This window comes from Entelurus aequoreus, linkage group LG23 (assembly GCF_033978785.1).
Source record: "Entelurus aequoreus isolate RoL-2023_Sb linkage group LG23, RoL_Eaeq_v1.1, whole genome shotgun sequence".
Classification (NCBI taxonomy): Eukaryota; Metazoa; Chordata; class Actinopteri; order Syngnathiformes; family Syngnathidae; genus Entelurus; species Entelurus aequoreus.
This window is the reverse complement of record NC_084753.1, coordinates 9,797,587-9,816,129: the sequence shown is the minus strand read 5'-3', so window position 1 is coordinate 9,816,129 and position 18,543 is coordinate 9,797,587. Positions and strand designations below refer to the sequence as shown.

The following is an 18,543-nucleotide window of genomic DNA, read 5'->3' as shown; positions in this document are numbered from 1 at the left end:
CACATGAGAGTATTGTGCAGATGAGAGTATTGTGCAGCAGACTAAAGCACATGAGAGTATTGTGCAGCAGACTAAAGTACATGAGAGTATTGTGCACATGAGAGTATTGTGTAGCAGACTAAAGCACATGAGAGTATTGTGCAGCAGACTAAAGCACATGAGAGTATTGTGCAGCAGACTAAAGCACATGAGAGTATTGTGCAGCAGACTAAAGCACATGAGAGTATTGTGCACATGAGAGTATTGTGCAGCAGACTAAAGCACATGAGAGTATTGTGCAGCAGACTAAAGCACATGAGAGTATTGTGCAGCAGACTAAAGCACATGAGAGTATTGTGCAGCAGACTAAAGCACATGAGAGTATTGTGCAGCAGACTAAAGCACATGAGAGTATTGTGCACATGAGAGTATTGTGCAGCAGACTAAAGCACATGAGAGTATTGTGCAGCAGACTAAAGCACATGAGAGTATTGTGCACATGAGAGTATTGTGCAGCAGACTAAAGCACATGAGAGTATTGTGCAGCAGACTAAAGCACATGAGAGTATTGTGCAGCAGACTAAAGCACATGAGAGTATTGTGTAGCAGACTAAAGCACATGAGAGTATTGTGTAGCAGACTAAAGCACATGAGAGTATTGTGCAGCAGACTAAAGCACATGAGAGTATTGTGCAGCAGACTAAAGCACATGAGAGTATTGTGCACATGAGAGTATTGTGCAGCAGACTAAAGCACATGAGAGTATTGTGCAGCAGACTAAAGCACATGAGAGTATTGTGCACATGAGAGTATTGTGCAGCAGACTAAAGTACATGAGAGTATTGTGCACATGAGAGTATTGTGCAGCAGACTAAAGCACATGAGAGTATTGTGCACATGAGAGTATTGTGCAGCAGACTAAAGCACATGAGAGTATTGTGCAGCAGACTAAAGCACATGAGAGTATTGTGCACATGAGAGTATTGTGCAGCAGACTAAAGTACATGAGAGTATTGTGCACATGAGAGTATTGTGCAGCAGACTAAAGCACATGAGAGTATTGTGCACATGAGAGTATTGTGCAGCAGACTAAAGCACATGAGAGTATTGTGCAGCAGACTAAAGCACATGAGAGTATTGTGCAGCAGACTAAAGCACATGAGAGTATTGTGTAGCAGACTAAAGTACATGAGAGTATTGTGCAGCAGACTAAAGCACATGAGAGTATTGTGTAGCAGACTAAAGCACATGAGAGTATTGTGCAGCAGACTAAAGCACATGAGAGTATTGTGTAGCAGACTAAAGTACATGAGAGTATTGTGCAGCAGACTAAAGCACATGAGAGTATTGTGTAGCAGACTAAAGCACATGAGAGTATTGTGTAGCAGACTAAAGCACATGAGAGTATTGTGTAGCAGACTAAAGCACATGAGAGTATTGTGTAGCAGACTAAAGCACATGAGAGTATTGTGCAGCAGACTAAAGCACATGAGAGTATTGTGCAGCAGACTAAAGTACATGAGAGTATTGTGCAGATGAGAGTATTGTGTAGCAGACTAAAGCACATGAGAGTATTGTGCAGCAGACTAAAGTACATGAGAGTATTGTGCAGATGATAGTATTGTGTAGCAGACTTTGTGGTCTACAGTCATGTCAACACACTCAGCAGCCCGACTGACGCAGTGAAGGCTCACACCAGCACAATACTGGCAGGTAGAGTTACAGTCACCTGAAGACCAGGAGGTAACATGAGAGTGACATACCTCTCTGGCTTTACCCACACGGTGTGAATAAAACATGTTGCTGACTAGCAGCTGTGAATATTACAATAGCAACTGTAGCCAACACCTTCATCCTAAAGGAAGTAGAGATGTCCGATAATGGCTTTTTTGCCGATATCCAATATTCCGATATTGTCCAACTCTTAATTACCGATTCCAATATCATAACACATAATCATGGATGCACCTGCCCCTCCCCCAATCAACGCCTTCACCACTGCTTAATTCCTCCGGGGTTGTGGATGGCTGAGTAGCGCTTTAATAGCGGCAGCCGGCCTCCAGGGCCCCAACCCCCCCCCTACTGCGAGTTGTTGTGATTACATGTATCATGCATATGTGTGCCATGCTATGTGAGGTTTTTTCCTCGGACTCAGTCTGGACCCCTCCTGAGGGTCCAGCCTTAGACTGATATTTTTTTTACTCTTCCCCCTTTCCCAATGTCACCTTTTTCCCACCTTTTTTAAGGAGCTCTGTAAGTTGCTGATCTGTTGGCGGTCCCGTCTTGTCCCCCTGTAACGTACGTCTGCTCTTAGTGGGACTGTGCCCAAAATGACATTTCACTTCTTAAGTGTCTTGTACATGTTAAACAATAATAAAGCATCTTGAATCTTCAAGCTCTTGACACTTTGAACTGTTTTTAACTTTTTAACTGCCTTTAAATTGTTCATTTATATCTGCTCTTTTATGTGCATATATATTATTTGTACCTCCGTTTCAAATTATATACTTTAGTCAGTATTTCTCTGCTTTGTGTCTGTTTACTGGTTTGTGGTGCACAGCCCTATGTTTTTTGACTGTGCTGGTTCTTAAAGGGCTTTATAAAGAAAGATGGTATGGTTAACTGGTTCAAGTCCTACCTCCATCACAGGACATACCTTGTTGAAACTGGTAACTGTCTCTGAGCAAATGACCTGTGGGGTTCCTCAGGGCTCGTACGCAGTTTCATTGTGTCCGAGCACAACTATGCACATGACACTCAGATCTAGGTGTCACTGACATCAGGTGAACATCAGATCTAGGTGTCACTAACATCAGGTGAACATCAGATCTAGGTGTCACTGACATCAGGTGAGCATCAGATCTAGGTGTCACTGACATCAGGTGAGCATCAGATCTAGGTGTCACTGACATCAGGTGAGCATCAGATCTAGGTGTCACTGACATCAGGTGAGCATCAGATCTAGGTGTCACTGACATCAGGTGAACATCAGATCTAGGTGTCACTGACACCAGGTGAACATCAGATCTAGGTGTCACTGACACCAGGTGAACATCAGATCTAGGTGTCACTGACATCAGGTGAGCATCAGATCTAGGTGTCACTGACATCAGGTGAGCATCAGATCTAGGTGTCACTGACATCAGGTGAGCATCAGATCTAGGTGTCACTGACATCAGGTGAACATCAGATCTAGGTGTCACTAACATCAGGTGAACATCAGATCTAGGTGTCACTGACATCAGGTGAACATCAGATCTAGGTGTCACTGACATCAGGTGAGCATCAGATCTAGGTGTCACTGACATCAGGTGAGCATCAGATCTAGGTGTCACTGACATCAGGTGAGCATCAGATCTAGGTGTCACTGACATCAGGTGAACATCAGATCTAGGTGTCACTAACATCAGGTGAACATCAGATCTAGGTGTCACTGACATCAGGTGAGCATCAGATCTAGGTGTCACTGACATCAGGTGAGCATCAGATCTAGGTGTCACTGACATCAGGTGAGCATCAGATCTAGGTGTCACTGACATCAGGTGAACATCAGATCTAGGTGTCACTGACATCAGGTGAACATCAGATCTAGGTGTCACTGACATCAGCTGAACATCAGATCTAGGTGTCACTGACATCAGGTGAACATCAGATCTAGGTGTCACTGACATCAGGTGAACATCAGATCTAGGTGTCACTGACACCAGGTGAACATCAGATCTAGGTGTCACTGACACCAGGTGAACATCAGATCTAGGTGTCACTGACATCAGGTGAGCATCAGATCTAGGTGTCACTGACATCAGGTGAGCATCAGATCTAGGTGTCACTGACATCAGGTGAGCATCAGATCTAGGTGTCACTGACATCAGGTGAACATCAGATCTAGGTGTCACTAACATCAGGTGAACATCAGATCTAGGTGTCACTGACATCAGGTGAACATCAGATCTAGGTGTCACTGACATCAGGTGAGCATCAGATCTAGGTGTCACTGACATCAGGTGAGCATCAGATCTAGGTGTCACTGACATCAGGTGAGCATCAGATCTAGGTGTCACTGACATCAGGTGAACATCAGATCTAGGTGTCACTAACATCAGGTGAACATCAGATCTAGGTGTCACTGACATCAGGTGAGCATCAGATCTAGGTGTCACTGACATCAGGTGAGCATCAGATCTAGGTGTCACTGACATCAGGTGAGCATCAGATCTAGGTGTCACTGACATCAGGTGAACATCAGATCTAGGTGTCACTGACATCAGGTGAACATCAGATCTAGGTGTCACTGACATCAGGTGAACATCAGATCTAGGTGTCACTGACATCAGGTGAGCATCAGATCTAGGTGTCACTGACATCAGGTGAACATCAGATCTAGGTGTCACTGACACCAGGTGAACATCAGATCTAGGTGTCACTGACATCAGGTGAACATCAGATCTAGGTGTCACTGACATCAGGTGAGCATCAGATCTAGGTGTCACTGACATCAGGTGAACATCAGATCTAGGTGTCACTGACACCAGGTGAACATCAGATCTAGGTGTCACTGACATCAGGTGAACATCAGATCTAGGTGTCACTGACATCAGGTGAGCATCAGATCTAGGTGTCACTGACATCAGGTGAGCATCAGATCTAGGTGTCACTGACATCAGGTGAGCATCAGATCTAGGTGTCACTGACATCAGGTGAGCATCAGATCTAGGTGTCACTGACATCAGGTGAGCATCAGATCTAGGTGTCACTGACATCAGGTGAGCATCAGATCTAGGTGTCACTGACATCAGGTGAGCATCAGATCTAGGTGTCACTGACATCAGGTGAACATCAGATCTAGGTGTCACTGACATCAGGTGAGCATCAGATCTAGGTGTCACTGACATCAGGTGAGCATCAGATCTAGGTGTCACTGACATCAGGTGAGCATCAGATCTAGGTGTCACTGACATCAGGTGAGCATCAGATCTAGGTGTCACTGACATCAGGTGAGCATCAGATCTAGGTGTCACTGACATCAGGTGAGCATCAGATCTAGGTGTCACTGACATCAGGTGAGCATCAGATCTAGGTGTCACTGACATCAGGTGAACATCAGATCTAGGTGTCACTGACACCAGGTGAACATCAGATCTAGGTGTCACTGACATCAGGTGAGCATCAGATCTAGGTGTCACTGACATCAGGTGAACATCAGATCTAGGTGTCACTGACATCAGGTGAGCATCAGATCTAGGTGTCACTGACATCAGGTGAGCATCAGCCTGGTGATTCACTTGGTCGCTGCATGGAACAGACCATTAGAGGAATAATGTCTGATCCATGCCTTGGTCTCCAGCAGGTTAGACTACTGTCATGGTCTTCTCACTGGACTCTCTGAACCAGCTGTAAAGTAGCTGCAGTCCATCTAAAATGCTGCTGCTGGAGTCCTGACTAGAACCAGGAAATACAACCATATTAGTCCAGTGCTTAGGTCACTGCACTGACTTCCTGTTGCTCAAAGAAAATACTTTAAAACAGTTCTACTTGCGTACAAGTCTGTTCATGGTCTTGTGCCAAAGTACATCTCTGACATGCTGGAACCATTTGATCCATCTCCAGCTCTGAGAACCTCAGGGAGTGGTCTCCTGGTGACATGTTGGAACCATATGAACCATCTCCAGCTCTGAGAACCTCAGGGAGTGGTCTCCTGGTGACATGTTGGAACCATATGATCCATCTCCAGCTCTAAGAACCTCAGGGAGTGGTCTCCTGGTGACATGTTGGAACCATATGATCCATCTCCAGCTCTAAGAACCTCAGGGAGTGGTCTCCTGGTGACATGTTGGAACCATATGATCCATCTCCAGCTCTAAGAACCTCAGGGAGTGGTCTCCTGGTGACATGTTGGAAACAAATGAACCATCTCCAGCTCTGAGAACCTCAGGGAGTGGTCTCCTGGTGACATGTTGGAACCATATGAACCATCTCCAGCTCTGAGAACCTCAGGGAGTGGTCTCCTGGTGACATGTTGGAACCATATGAACCATCTCCAGCTCTAAGAACCTCAGAAAGTGGTCTCCTGGTGACATGTTGGAACCATATGAACCATCTCCAACTCTGAGAACCTCAGAAAGTGGTCTCCTGGTGACATGTTGGAACCAAATGAACTATCTCCAACTCTGAGAACCTCAGAAAGTGGTCTCCTGCCGGTGCCCAGAGTCAGGACCAAACATGGTGGAACTGCGTTTCAGTTTTATGGTCCTAAAATCTGGAATAGTCTTCCTGGAGATGTGAGACTGGCTTCAAAGTTGGCAATGCTCAAATCCAGCCTGAAAACACTTTTATTTAATTGTGCATTGAAAGTATTTTATCTACACTATTTGATTGATTGTAATAAGTTATGATAGGGTTGTACAGTACTAGTATAGTATCACGGTACTAATGAATCAAAAACTGTACTATACTCTGTTTAAAAAGTACCGCTTCCCAATTATTGATTTATTTATTTGTTTAACGGGCATGACAGTGCGTCGTGGACATGTCGTAGTTTGCTGATTACTTCTAAATCACTAATCCTGGTCTCCATGGAGACAAATAAAGTAAGTTTCTTACAAGTAGCATTATCACTGGAGGACGAGGAATAGCTAAACATGCTTCACTACACAGCGTAGGAGGATACAATAGCTCACCACCATCACAATGTAAACAAATGCCATGGGTGGATCTACACCTGACATCCACTGTAATGATACCAAGTACAGGAGTGTATCTAGTCGATACTACTATGATTACATCCATAATTTTTAGCATCACAAAATCTTTTTACCTTTTTTAAAATGTATATAATGTTTATAAAGTCTTGAAATATGTCCCTGGACACATGAGGACTTTGAATATGACCAATGTATGATCCTGTAACTACTTGGTATCACATCCATACCTAAATGTGTGGTATCATCCACAACTAATGTCAAGTATCAAAGAAGAGAAGAATAAGTGATTATTACATTTGAACAGAAGTGTAGATAGAACATGTTAAAAGAGAAAATAAGCAGATATTAACAGTAAATGAACAAGTAGATTAATAAAGCATTTTTACAGTTTGTCCCTCATAATGTGTAGAAAATAATAGGTGTATAAATGACACAATATGTTACTGCATAGACTAATTAGGAGTCTTTGTTTGTTTACTTACTACTAAAAGACAAGTTCAACATTTTATTGAAGGACTAAATGACAATAATAAACATATGTTTCATGTACACTAACATTTGTTGTTACCATAAAGACAATAATGACATTTGTTGTGGTCCCTTTATTTAGAAAAGTATGGAAATACATTTTGGTAGCGGTACCAATATATTGGTATCGGGACAACACTAAGTTATGATTGTTTTTATGGTTGTATTTTCTGATTTGAATTAGGATTAGGTTTATTTTTGGCTTCTTTTACTTTTCTGTAAAGCACATTGAATTGCCTTCCTGTATAAATAATGTATGAATGTGTTATGTGCTTATTAATACAAGGCTGCAGCACTATGATACATCCATGACACTAACACTGCCAGCAGCAAACATTACATGACTCCACAATGACCCACTTATACACACACACACACACACACACACACACACACACACACACACACACACACACACACACACACACACACACACACACACACACACACACACACACACACACACACACACACACACACACACACACACACACACACACACAATCCAAATCCATGCCCCACTAACAGTGTGGGCTCACATCTAATCGCAGATCAATATAATATTGTCATCTGGCAGGAGATACTTCTGTTAAGAAGTATAATTCATCAATGATTTATGGATGACAATAAAACATCTGCTGAAAATGTACTGTGGCCCTCGAAATGATTTAACCACACAACAAAACAAAAAGTTAACTACTTGACAACTAAATGATATCTTTGTTTAAATCAGATAGTGATTGTAAAGAGTAAATTACTTGCTTACATGATTCAAATTCAACTAAAACAATAAACATTTTGCCAAAAATGCTATTTCATTCTTAGAATGTCATGAACAAACATGTTTTATTTCAATGCAAAGTTCAAAACTTGGTAACTTATGTCTGACGTCTTGTTGGGTGCAACACTGAGCACACCAACCCCTCACTCAACTGGTCTGATCACTAACCATACACCTCTTTTTAGGCTACCATCAACTGCTCTGATCACTAACCATACACCTCTTTTTAGGCTACCATCAACTGGTCCGATCACTAACCATACACCTCTTTTTAGGCTACCATCAACTGCTCTGATCACTAACCATACACCTCTTTTCAGGCTACCATCAACTGGTCCGATCACTAACCATACACCTCTTTTTAGGCTACCATCAACTGCTCTGATCACTAACCATACACCTCTTTTCAGGCTACCATCAACTGGTCCGATCACTAACCATACACCTCTTTTTAGGCTACCATCAACTGCTCTGATCACTAACCATACACCTCTTTTCAGGCTACCATCAACTGGTCTGATCACTAACCTTACACCTCTTTTTAGGCTACCATCAACTGCTCTGATCACTAACCATACACCTCTTTTTAGGCTACCATCAACTGGTCCGATCACTAACCATACACCTCTTTTTAGGCTACCATCAACTGCTCTGATCACTAACCATACACCTCTTTTCAGGCTACCATCAACTGGTCCGATCACTAACCATACACCTCTTTTTAGGCTACCATCAACTGGTCTGATCACTAACCATACACCTCTTTTTAGGCTACCATCAACTGGTCCGATCACTAACCATACACCTCTTTTTAGGCTACCATCAACTGGTCTGATCACTAACCATACACCTCTTTTTAGGCTACCATCAACTGGTCCGATCACTAACCATACACCTCTTTTTAGGCTACCATCAACTGGTCTGATCACTAACCATACACCTCTTTTTAGGCTACCATCAACTGGTCCGATCACTAACCATACACCTCTTTTTAGGCTACCATCAACTGGTCTGATCACTAACCTTACACCTCTTTTTAGGCTACCATCAACTGCTCTGATCACTAACCATACACCTCTTTTCAGGCTACCATCAACTGGTCCGATCACTAACCATACACCTCTTTTTAGGCTACCATCAACTGCTCTGATCACTAACCATACACCTCTTTTTAGGCTACCATCAACTGGTCCGATCACTAACCATACACCTCTTTTTAGGCTACCATCAACTGGTCTGATCACTAACCATACACCTCTTTTTAGGCTACCATCAACTGCTCTGATCACTAACCATACACCTCTTTTTAGGCTACCATCAACTGGTCTGATCACTAACCATACACCTCTTTTTAGGCTACCATCAACTGGTCCGATCACTAACCATACACCTCTTTTTAGGCTACCATCAACTGGTCTGATCACTAACCATACACCTCTTTTTAGGCTACCATCAACTGGTCTGATCACTGACCATACATTTCTTTCTCCTTGTGTCCCAGGAACACACCACACTTCCATTCTCCTTGACTCTCCTGACATGGACCCACCTATGGGTTACTTCCTGATATAATCCCACCTATGGGTTACTTCCCGACATGGCCCCCTCCTTACATGCCCCCCACCTATGGGTTACTTCCCGACATGGCCCCACCTATGGGTTACTTCCTGACATGGCCCCACTCATACCCCACCTATGGGTTACTTCCCGACATGGCCCCACCTATGGGTTACTTCCTGACATGGCCCCCCCTATGGGTTACTTCCTGACATGGCCCCACCTATGGGTTACTTCCTGACATGGCCCCACCTATGGGTTACTTCCCGACATGGCCCCACCTATGGGTTACTTCCTGACATGGCCCCCCCTATGGGTTACTTCCTGACATGGCCCCACTCATACCCCACCTATGGGTTACTTCCCGACATGGCCCCACCTATGGGTTACTTCCCGACATGGCCCCACCTATGGGTTACTTCCTGACATGGCCCCACCTATGGGTTACTTCCTGACATGGCCCCACCTATGGGTTACTTCCTGACATGGCCCCACCTATGGGTTACTTCCTGACATGGCCCCACCTATGGGTTACTTCCTTCCATGTCACAAACAAATGGGTTGATCCTAAAAGAACCATGTTTTACAAAAGTGATATTTTACAGTGTAAGGCTGTGTGTTTATTCCGTGGTGTGTGTTTGTCCGTGGTTACAGATTAACCATCAGATTAACCCAGAATGACCCACTTTAGTGGTGCATATACATTACATTGTCTACATGTTCCCCACATATTTGTGTATAGAAGGTGAGAAGTGAAGCATACCTGCTAGTTATTAGACACACATCACATAACCAGTACTCAGAAAAATGTTGTTACTTTATGACTGTTAGTAATGCCGTTATTTTTATTTTTTTAATAACGAGTAATGTAATTAATTACGTTTATGTACGTTATCCATACATTTGATGTAATGTGGACAAGACAGATTCAGAGTTCTTAGAAAATTCCCATCAAGAAGTAACACTATTGATAGGCAAGTGGCAACACACCACTAGTGAGTTCTTTTGACTGTACTGAATCACTAGAATCAGTTCCTTAAAATGATTTGTTCAAAAAATTCGTTCACCGACACAACCAGCTGGTGTGGCTACTAACTGATGCTCCCTGCAGGGGGGCCATACCTGCTACAAAAGACACAACCAGCTGGTGTGGCTACTAACTGATGCTCCCTGCAGGGGGGCCATACCTGGTACAAAAGACACAACCAGCTGGTGTGGCTACTAACTGATGCTCCCTGCAGGGGGGCCATACCTGGTACAAAAGACACAACCAGCTGGTGTGGCTACTAACTGATGCTCCCTGCAGGGGGCCATACCTGGTACAAAAGACACAACCAGCTGGTGTGGCTACTAACTGATGCTCCCTGCAGGGGGGCCATACCTGGTACAAAAGACACAACCAGCTGGTGTGGCTACTAACTGATGCTCCCTGCAGGGGGGCCATACCTGGTACAAAAGACACAACCAGCTGGTGTGGCTACTAACTGATGCTCCCTGCAGGGGGTCCATACCTGGTACAAAAGACACAACCAGCTGGTGTGGCTACTAACTGATGCTCCCTGCAGGGGGTCCTACCTGGTACAAAAGACACAACCCGCTGGTGTGGCTACTAACTGATGCTCCCTGCAGGGGGGCCATACCTGCTACAAAAGACACAACCCGCTGGTGTGGCTACTAACTGATGCTCCCTGCAGGGGGGCCATACCTGGTACAAAAGACACAACCAGCTGGTGTGGCTACTAACTGATGCTCCCTGCAGGGGGCCATACCTGGTACAAAAGACACAACCCGCTGGTGTGGCTACTAACTGATGCTCCCTGCAGGGGGGCCATACCTGGTACAAAAGACACAACCAGCTGGTGTGGCTACTAACTGATGCTCCCTGCAGGGGGCCATACCTGCTACAAAAGACACAACCCGCTGGTGTGGCTACTAACTGATGCTCCCTGCAGGGGGTCCTACCTGGTACAAAAGACACAACCCGCTGGTGTGGCTACTAACTGATGCTCCCTGCAGGGGGTCCTACCTGGTACAAAAGACACAACCCGCTGGTGTGGCTACTAACTGATGCTCCCTGCAGGGGGGCCATACCTGGTACAAAAGACACAACCAGCTGGTGTGGCTACTAACTGATGCTCCCTGCAGGGGGTCCATACCTGCTACAAAAGACACAACCCGCTGGTGTGGCTACTAACTGATGCTCCCTGCAGGGGGTCCTACCTGGTACAAAAGACACAACCCGCTGGTGTGGCTACTAACTGATGCTCCCTGCAGGGGGGCCATACCTGGTACAAAAGACACAACCAGCTGGTGTGGCTACTAACTGATGCTCCCTGCAGGGGGGCCATACCTGGTACAAAAGACACAACCAGCTGGTGTGGCTACTAACTGATGCTCCCTGCAGGGGGTCCATACCTGGTACAAAAGACACAACCAGCTGGTGTGGCTACTAACTGATGCTCCCTGCAGGGGGTCCTACCTGGTACAAAAGACACAACCCGCTGGTGTGGCTACTAACTGATGCTCCCTGCAGGGGGGCCATACCTGCTACAAAAGACACAACCCGCTGGTGTGGCTACTAACTGATGCTCCCTGCAGGGGGGCCATACCTGGTACAAAAGACACAACCAGCTGGTGTGGCTACTAACTGATGCTCCCTGCAGGGGGCCATACCTGGTACAAAAGACACAACCCGCTGGTGTGGCTACTAACTGATGCTCCCTGCAGGGGGGCCATACCTGGTACAAAAGACACAACCAGCTGGTGTGGCTACTAACTGATGCTCCCTGCAGGGGGCCATACCTGCTACAAAAGACACAACCCGCTGGTGTGGCTACTAACTGATGCTCCCTGCAGGGGGTCCTACCTGGTACAAAAGACACAACCCGCTGGTGTGGCTACTAACTGATGCTCCCTGCAGGGGGTCCTACCTGGTACAAAAGACACAACCCGCTGGTGTGGCTACTAACTGATGCTCCCTGCAGGGGGGCCATACCTGGTACAAAAGACACAACCAGCTGGTGTGGCTACTAACTGATGCTCCCTGCAGGGGGTCCATACCTGCTACAAAAGACACAACCCGCTGGTGTGGCTACTAACTGATGCTCCCTGCAGGGGGTCCTACCTGGTACAAAAGACACAACCCGCTGGTGTGGCTACTAACTGATGCTCCCTGCAGGGGGTCCTACCTGGTACAAAAGACACAACCCGCTGGTGTGGCTACTAACTGATGCTCCCTGCAGGGGGTCCTACCTGGTACAAAAGACACAACCCGCTGGTGTGGCTACTAACTGATGCTCCCTGCAGGGGGGCCATACCTGCTACAAAAGACACAACCAGCTGGTGTGGCTACTAACTGATGCTCCCTGCAGGGGGTCCATACCTGGTACAAAAGACACAACCCGCTGGTGTGGCTACTAACTGATGCTCCCTGCAGGGGGTCCTACCTGGTACAAAAGACACAACCCGCTGGTGTGGCTACTAACTGATGCTCCCTGCAGGGGGTCCATACCTGGTACAAAAGACACAACCCGCTGGTGTGGCTACTAACTGATGCTCCCTGCAGGGGGTCCATACCTGGTACAAAAGACACAACCCGCTGGTGTGGCTACTAACTGATGCTCCCTGCAGGGGGTCCTACCTGGTACAAAAGACACAACCCGCTGGTGTGGCTACTAACTGATGCTCCCTGCAGGGGGTCCATACCTGGTACAAAAGACACAACCCGCTGGTGTGGCTACTAACTGATGCTCCCTGCAGGGGGTCCATACCTGGTACAAAAGACACAACCCGCTGGTGTGGCTACTAACTGATGCTCCCTGCAGGGGGTCCATACCTGGTACAAAAGACACAACCAGCTGGTGTGGCTACTAACTGATGCTCCCTGCAGGGGGGCCATACCTGGTACAAAAGACACAACCAGCTGGTGTGGCTACTAACTGATGCTCCCTGCAGGGGGGCCATACCTGGTACAAAAGACACAACCAGCTGGTGTGGCTACTAACTGATGCTCCCTGCAGGGGGCCATACCTGGTACAAAAGACACAACCAGCTGGTGTGGCTACTAACTGATGCTCCCTGCAGGGGGGCCATACCTGGTACAAAAGACACAACCAGCTGGTGTGGCTACTAACTGATGCTCCCTGCAGGGGGGCCATACCTGGTACAAAAGACACAACCAGCTGGTGTGGCTACTAACTGATGCTCCCTGCAGGGGGTCCATACCTGGTACAAAAGACACAACCAGCTGGTGTGGCTACTAACTGATGCTCCCTGCAGGGGGTCCTACCTGGTACAAAAGACACAACCCGCTGGTGTGGCTACTAACTGATGCTCCCTGCAGGGGGTCCTACCTGGTACAAAAGACACAACCCGCTGGTGTGGCTACTAACTGATGCTCCCTGCAGGGGGGCCATACCTGCTACAAAAGACACAACCCGCTGGTGTGGCTACTAACTGATGCTCCCTGCAGGGGGGCCATACCTGGTACAAAAGACACAACCAGCTGGTGTGGCTACTAACTGATGCTCCCTGCAGGGGGCCATACCTGGTACAAAAGACACAACCCGCTGGTGTGGCTACTAACTGATGCTCCCTGCAGGGGGGCCATACCTGGTACAAAAGACACAACCAGCTGGTGTGGCTACTAACTGATGCTCCCTGCAGGGGGCCATACCTGCTACAAAAGACACAACCCGCTGGTGTGGCTACTAACTGATGCTCCCTGCAGGGGGTCCTACCTGGTACAAAAGACACAACCCGCTGGTGTGGCTACTAACTGATGCTCCCTGCAGGGGGTCCTACCTGGTACAAAAGACACAACCCGCTGGTGTGGCTACTAACTGATGCTCCCTGCAGGGGGGCCATACCTGGTACAAAAGACACAACCAGCTGGTGTGGCTACTAACTGATGCTCCCTGCAGGGGGTCCATACCTGCTACAAAAGACACAACCCGCTGGTGTGGCTACTAACTGATGCTCCCTGCAGGGGGTCCTACCTGGTACAAAAGACACAACCCGCTGGTGTGGCTACTAACTGATGCTCCCTGCAGGGGGTCCTACCTGGTACAAAAGACACAACCCGCTGGTGTGGCTACTAACTGATGCTCCCTGCAGGGGGTCCTACCTGGTACAAAAGACACAACCCGCTGGTGTGGCTACTAACTGATGCTCCCTGCAGGGGGGCCATACCTGCTACAAAAGACACAACCAGCTGGTGTGGCTACTAACTGATGCTCCCTGCAGGGGGTCCATACCTGGTACAAAAGACACAACCCGCTGGTGTGGCTACTAACTGATGCTCCCTGCAGGGGGTCCTACCTGGTACAAAAGACACAACCCGCTGGTGTGGCTACTAACTGATGCTCCCTGCAGGGGGTCCATACCTGGTACAAAAGACACAACCCGCTGGTGTGGCTACTAACTGATGCTCCCTGCAGGGGGTCCATACCTGGTACAAAAGACACAACCCGCTGGTGTGGCTACTAACTGATGCTCCCTGCAGGGGGTCCTACCTGGTAGTACGTCCTGATGTGTCTGGTGAGAAGGGTCAAGTTGTGAAGGCGAAGTGACACATCATTTCCCACATTCTTGTTCGGCCTCTGGCTATTGGTGCTGGGGTCACTATGGCAACAAGAACACATACCCAGACAGTTAGGGTTGATGTCACTAACACTTATTTAACATCAACAGCAATAGTTTTTATGCATCTTATTTCTTGTTAGCGCATATTAGTGATTGCTTTTCCAGTTGACCTATGACCTCACACAAGGATCTGTGGATCCTTGCAACTTGTTCCAGGTGATGTCCGCTGTAATGTTGCCACAGATGGATGTTAAATAGCAGACAGTACATGATCTTGGATGACGCTACTACCAACTCTACTACTGCAATGAAAGACCGATGAAGAGTTTTTTGGAATGAAAACTTTTGAATGTGTGGGCGTTCTTCAAAAGGCTCCAGATTGCTGGAAGGAGTTTTAAATCCGAAGGAAAAGACGGTTTGTACCCCAACTGAGACTCTACCATGTGTGGAATACAGATGTTTGGTTCATCAGTTTGAAGAGATTGGATTATTCACCTTTAATGTACCTGCTTCATTCCCTTTCATCTTGTTCGGGAGTCCGAATGAAGCATTTGACATTTCCTTAGTTACCTTCTTCAAGAAATCTCTACCATCGACACACTTTATAATGTTTTTTTCATTTGTGAAGCAAATAAACTCTTTCCTCTTCATTACAAATGTTGCTATGATTTCATTGAATGGTATATGCTCCTGGGTTGTATCCGGCGTGTTGAAACTGGCGCATGCCCGACACGGAGGGTGCCCTCCGGCTACACACACCCCCTCCACAGATCTGCTTCCTAATCGCATGACTCAGGTGTGTTAGTCCCACTTTTCAGAATCCAAACAGGATCGGATGAAGGTGTTTCCATGGGTTGTAGGATGCTTATTTAGAGCCAAACTATTTGAGAAATCAGACTACCGTATTTTCCAGACCGTAGGGCGCACCGGATTATAAGGCACACTGCCAATGAATGGTCTATTTACGATCTTTTTTCTTATATAAGGCGCATTAAAGGAGTCATTTTTTTTTTTTGTTTTTGTTTTGAATACTTCCTTGTGGGCGGTCTTATTTACGTGCCTCCACTTGGACAGCGTCATCTTTGTTGTAGTGGTGTAGCGTGCAAGGACGGGAGTGGAAGAAGTGTCAAAAGATGGCGCTAACTGTTTTAATGACATTCACACTTTACTTCAATCAATAACGGAGCAGCATCTCCTCATCCGTGGCTCACTAGTGCAACAACAACACCCGAAATGTGTCCCGTGATAAACCGTCCCACCGGAACTCTCTAATAAGTAAAGTCCCTTGGGTGAATAATGTAAAGTCACTACACCAGTATGTTTTAGTGCTTTCATGGTGAGTTTACTGACAGATATAAGTAAGAACTTTACACTACTTTATATTAGAAATGGCAACATGAATGTCACATAACAAGAAGATAGAGAAAAAGAAGAAGATTATCGACTACGGTGTCGGCACGGACTACAAAGGCGGACTTGGGATTTATGCAGATCCCAAATACAGATCAGCAGGTACCAGAAGGTAATAAAAGTTGGTTTAGCATAATATTGTGAAACAAAACGCCGGGTAATATGTCTTACCTTATACACACAGCATAATAATACTCCTATGTTGAAGCACAGTACAATCCATCAAGTGGTGTGGCTTCATAGTTTACCAAAGTCATACTAAAACATTTTCATAGATTTTTGAGCGCAATGTGTGTAATGTTCTATATTTTCAATGGAACATATACAATGTTGGTGTTTACTTGAGTCATATTGCCATCCTATTGCAGTCTACACGTATATCTTATGTTTGACTGGTCACACTTATCATTACACCATGTACCAAATAAAATAGCTTCGAGGTCGGTAAGCAAAACCAGAATTATTCCGTACATTAGGTGCACCGGGTTATAAGGCGCACTGTCAAGTTTTGAGGGGAAAAAAACATTTTAAGTGCGCCTTATAGTCCAGAAAATAGGGTAATTTAGTGCAATAGACACGCACTGAATCAGTTTATTAGATCTGTTCCTGCCTGCACCCCAGCAAACAATGGCATAGAACACCACAGGGTGAAAAGGGGAACAGTAGTGACCCACACACCACGAGGGGCCTTAGTCTCCTTAAGAGGTCTTGGCCACTTTGGCCCTTCTTGTACAGGGTGTTAGAATTGGGAGTCCAGTCCTGGTTATTGTTGAGGTGAATTTCATCTGAATCCATTGACCATCATTCCATTAAAGTCTCAAAATATAAACGTATGTTTTCTCTACACAACAGTTTCAACTTTAACTGTATGACAAATGTATCATTTTGAAATAAGAAAGAAACTGCAAGTGTACTTTGTACTTTGCAAATGTACTTTGTGCTTTGCAAATGTACTTTGTACTTTGCAAATGTACTTTGTACTTTGCAAATGTACTTTGTAAGGCAGTGATGTACTTTGTACTTTGCAAGTGTACTTTGTAAGGCAGTGATGTTGTTCCATATGGAATACAATCCTCTTTGTCTGTCTGGGTGTCTTCACCTTGGTTCTCCTGTCCCTCTGCAGACCGGTACAGGTTAAGAGGGACCCTGAAAACCTTGAGGATTCTGACCATCGTGCCTCGGTTTATTGAATTAAAAGCTTTTTTGAAGTCAGTCAAACACAGGACTGCTGTGAGCTTCTCCTCCATGATCTGGGCTACAGTGAGGGTCAATGGCACCCTGAATCCATTTCAGTATCATGCAGTTGTAGATCTCTGCTGTCACTAAAGGTCAGACCAATACCACGGTAGTCATCCGGCTTGAGAATTCGCTCTTCTTCCAGACTTCACAAACTATTCCCACTACCATCAAACAGGATGTCCGGACTAACAATCTTTCACATGCCCAAAGTTCCCACTTTTCCTAATTTTCCACATTCCAAAACACAAATTCCTTGTGATTTTGAGAGTTCTTAAAACTTCCACAGTTCTCAAACAATTCAAACCATCAAAATGCTAACCTCATCCAAGGGTATGTCTACACTGAGCCGGATAACCCCTTAAAGGAATAATGATTTCGCCTAAGCGCCGTGTCAGCCACACTAAACCAGCATTTAAGGTTCCCTTCCGCAGACATTTTCTTACACGGGTAAGTGCGCTGTGTATTTCTTGAATCTCCGGCTCTTAGCTTTGTATGGACTCATTGATCGTTTACAAACTGAGTTTGGAGAGGAAGTGACGCCAGAAAGACCGCGGCCCACACAGGAAGTGACGTCAGAAAGAACGCACCACAGCCAGCTTCATAACAACCCGTTCGGTCACTCGGCGGCAACCACTAGAAAGATGGAGGCGAGTCTTCCAGACATGCCCGTGTTTCTCCTTCTTGTACATGTACAGACACTTGTGGAAATCACACATGAGTACCTTAGGTCTTAAAGTCTCTTAAGGCTTAGGAGAACGAAACGGG

General features: G+C 46.0%; 1 protein-coding gene across 1 annotated transcript in view; it reads right to left on the bottom strand.

Moving 5' to 3' along the window:
* The window catches only part of LOC133641176 (protein Daple-like), a 166,237-nt gene that overhangs the window by 115,115 nt on the left and 32,579 nt on the right, over window positions 1-18,543 (bottom strand). Inside the window, exon 3 of the mRNA XM_062035108.1 lies at window positions 15,060-15,168. Coding sequence (XP_061891092.1) covers window positions 15,060-15,168 — 109 coding nt within the window. The remainder of the gene's footprint in view (window positions 1-15,059; window positions 15,169-18,543) is intronic.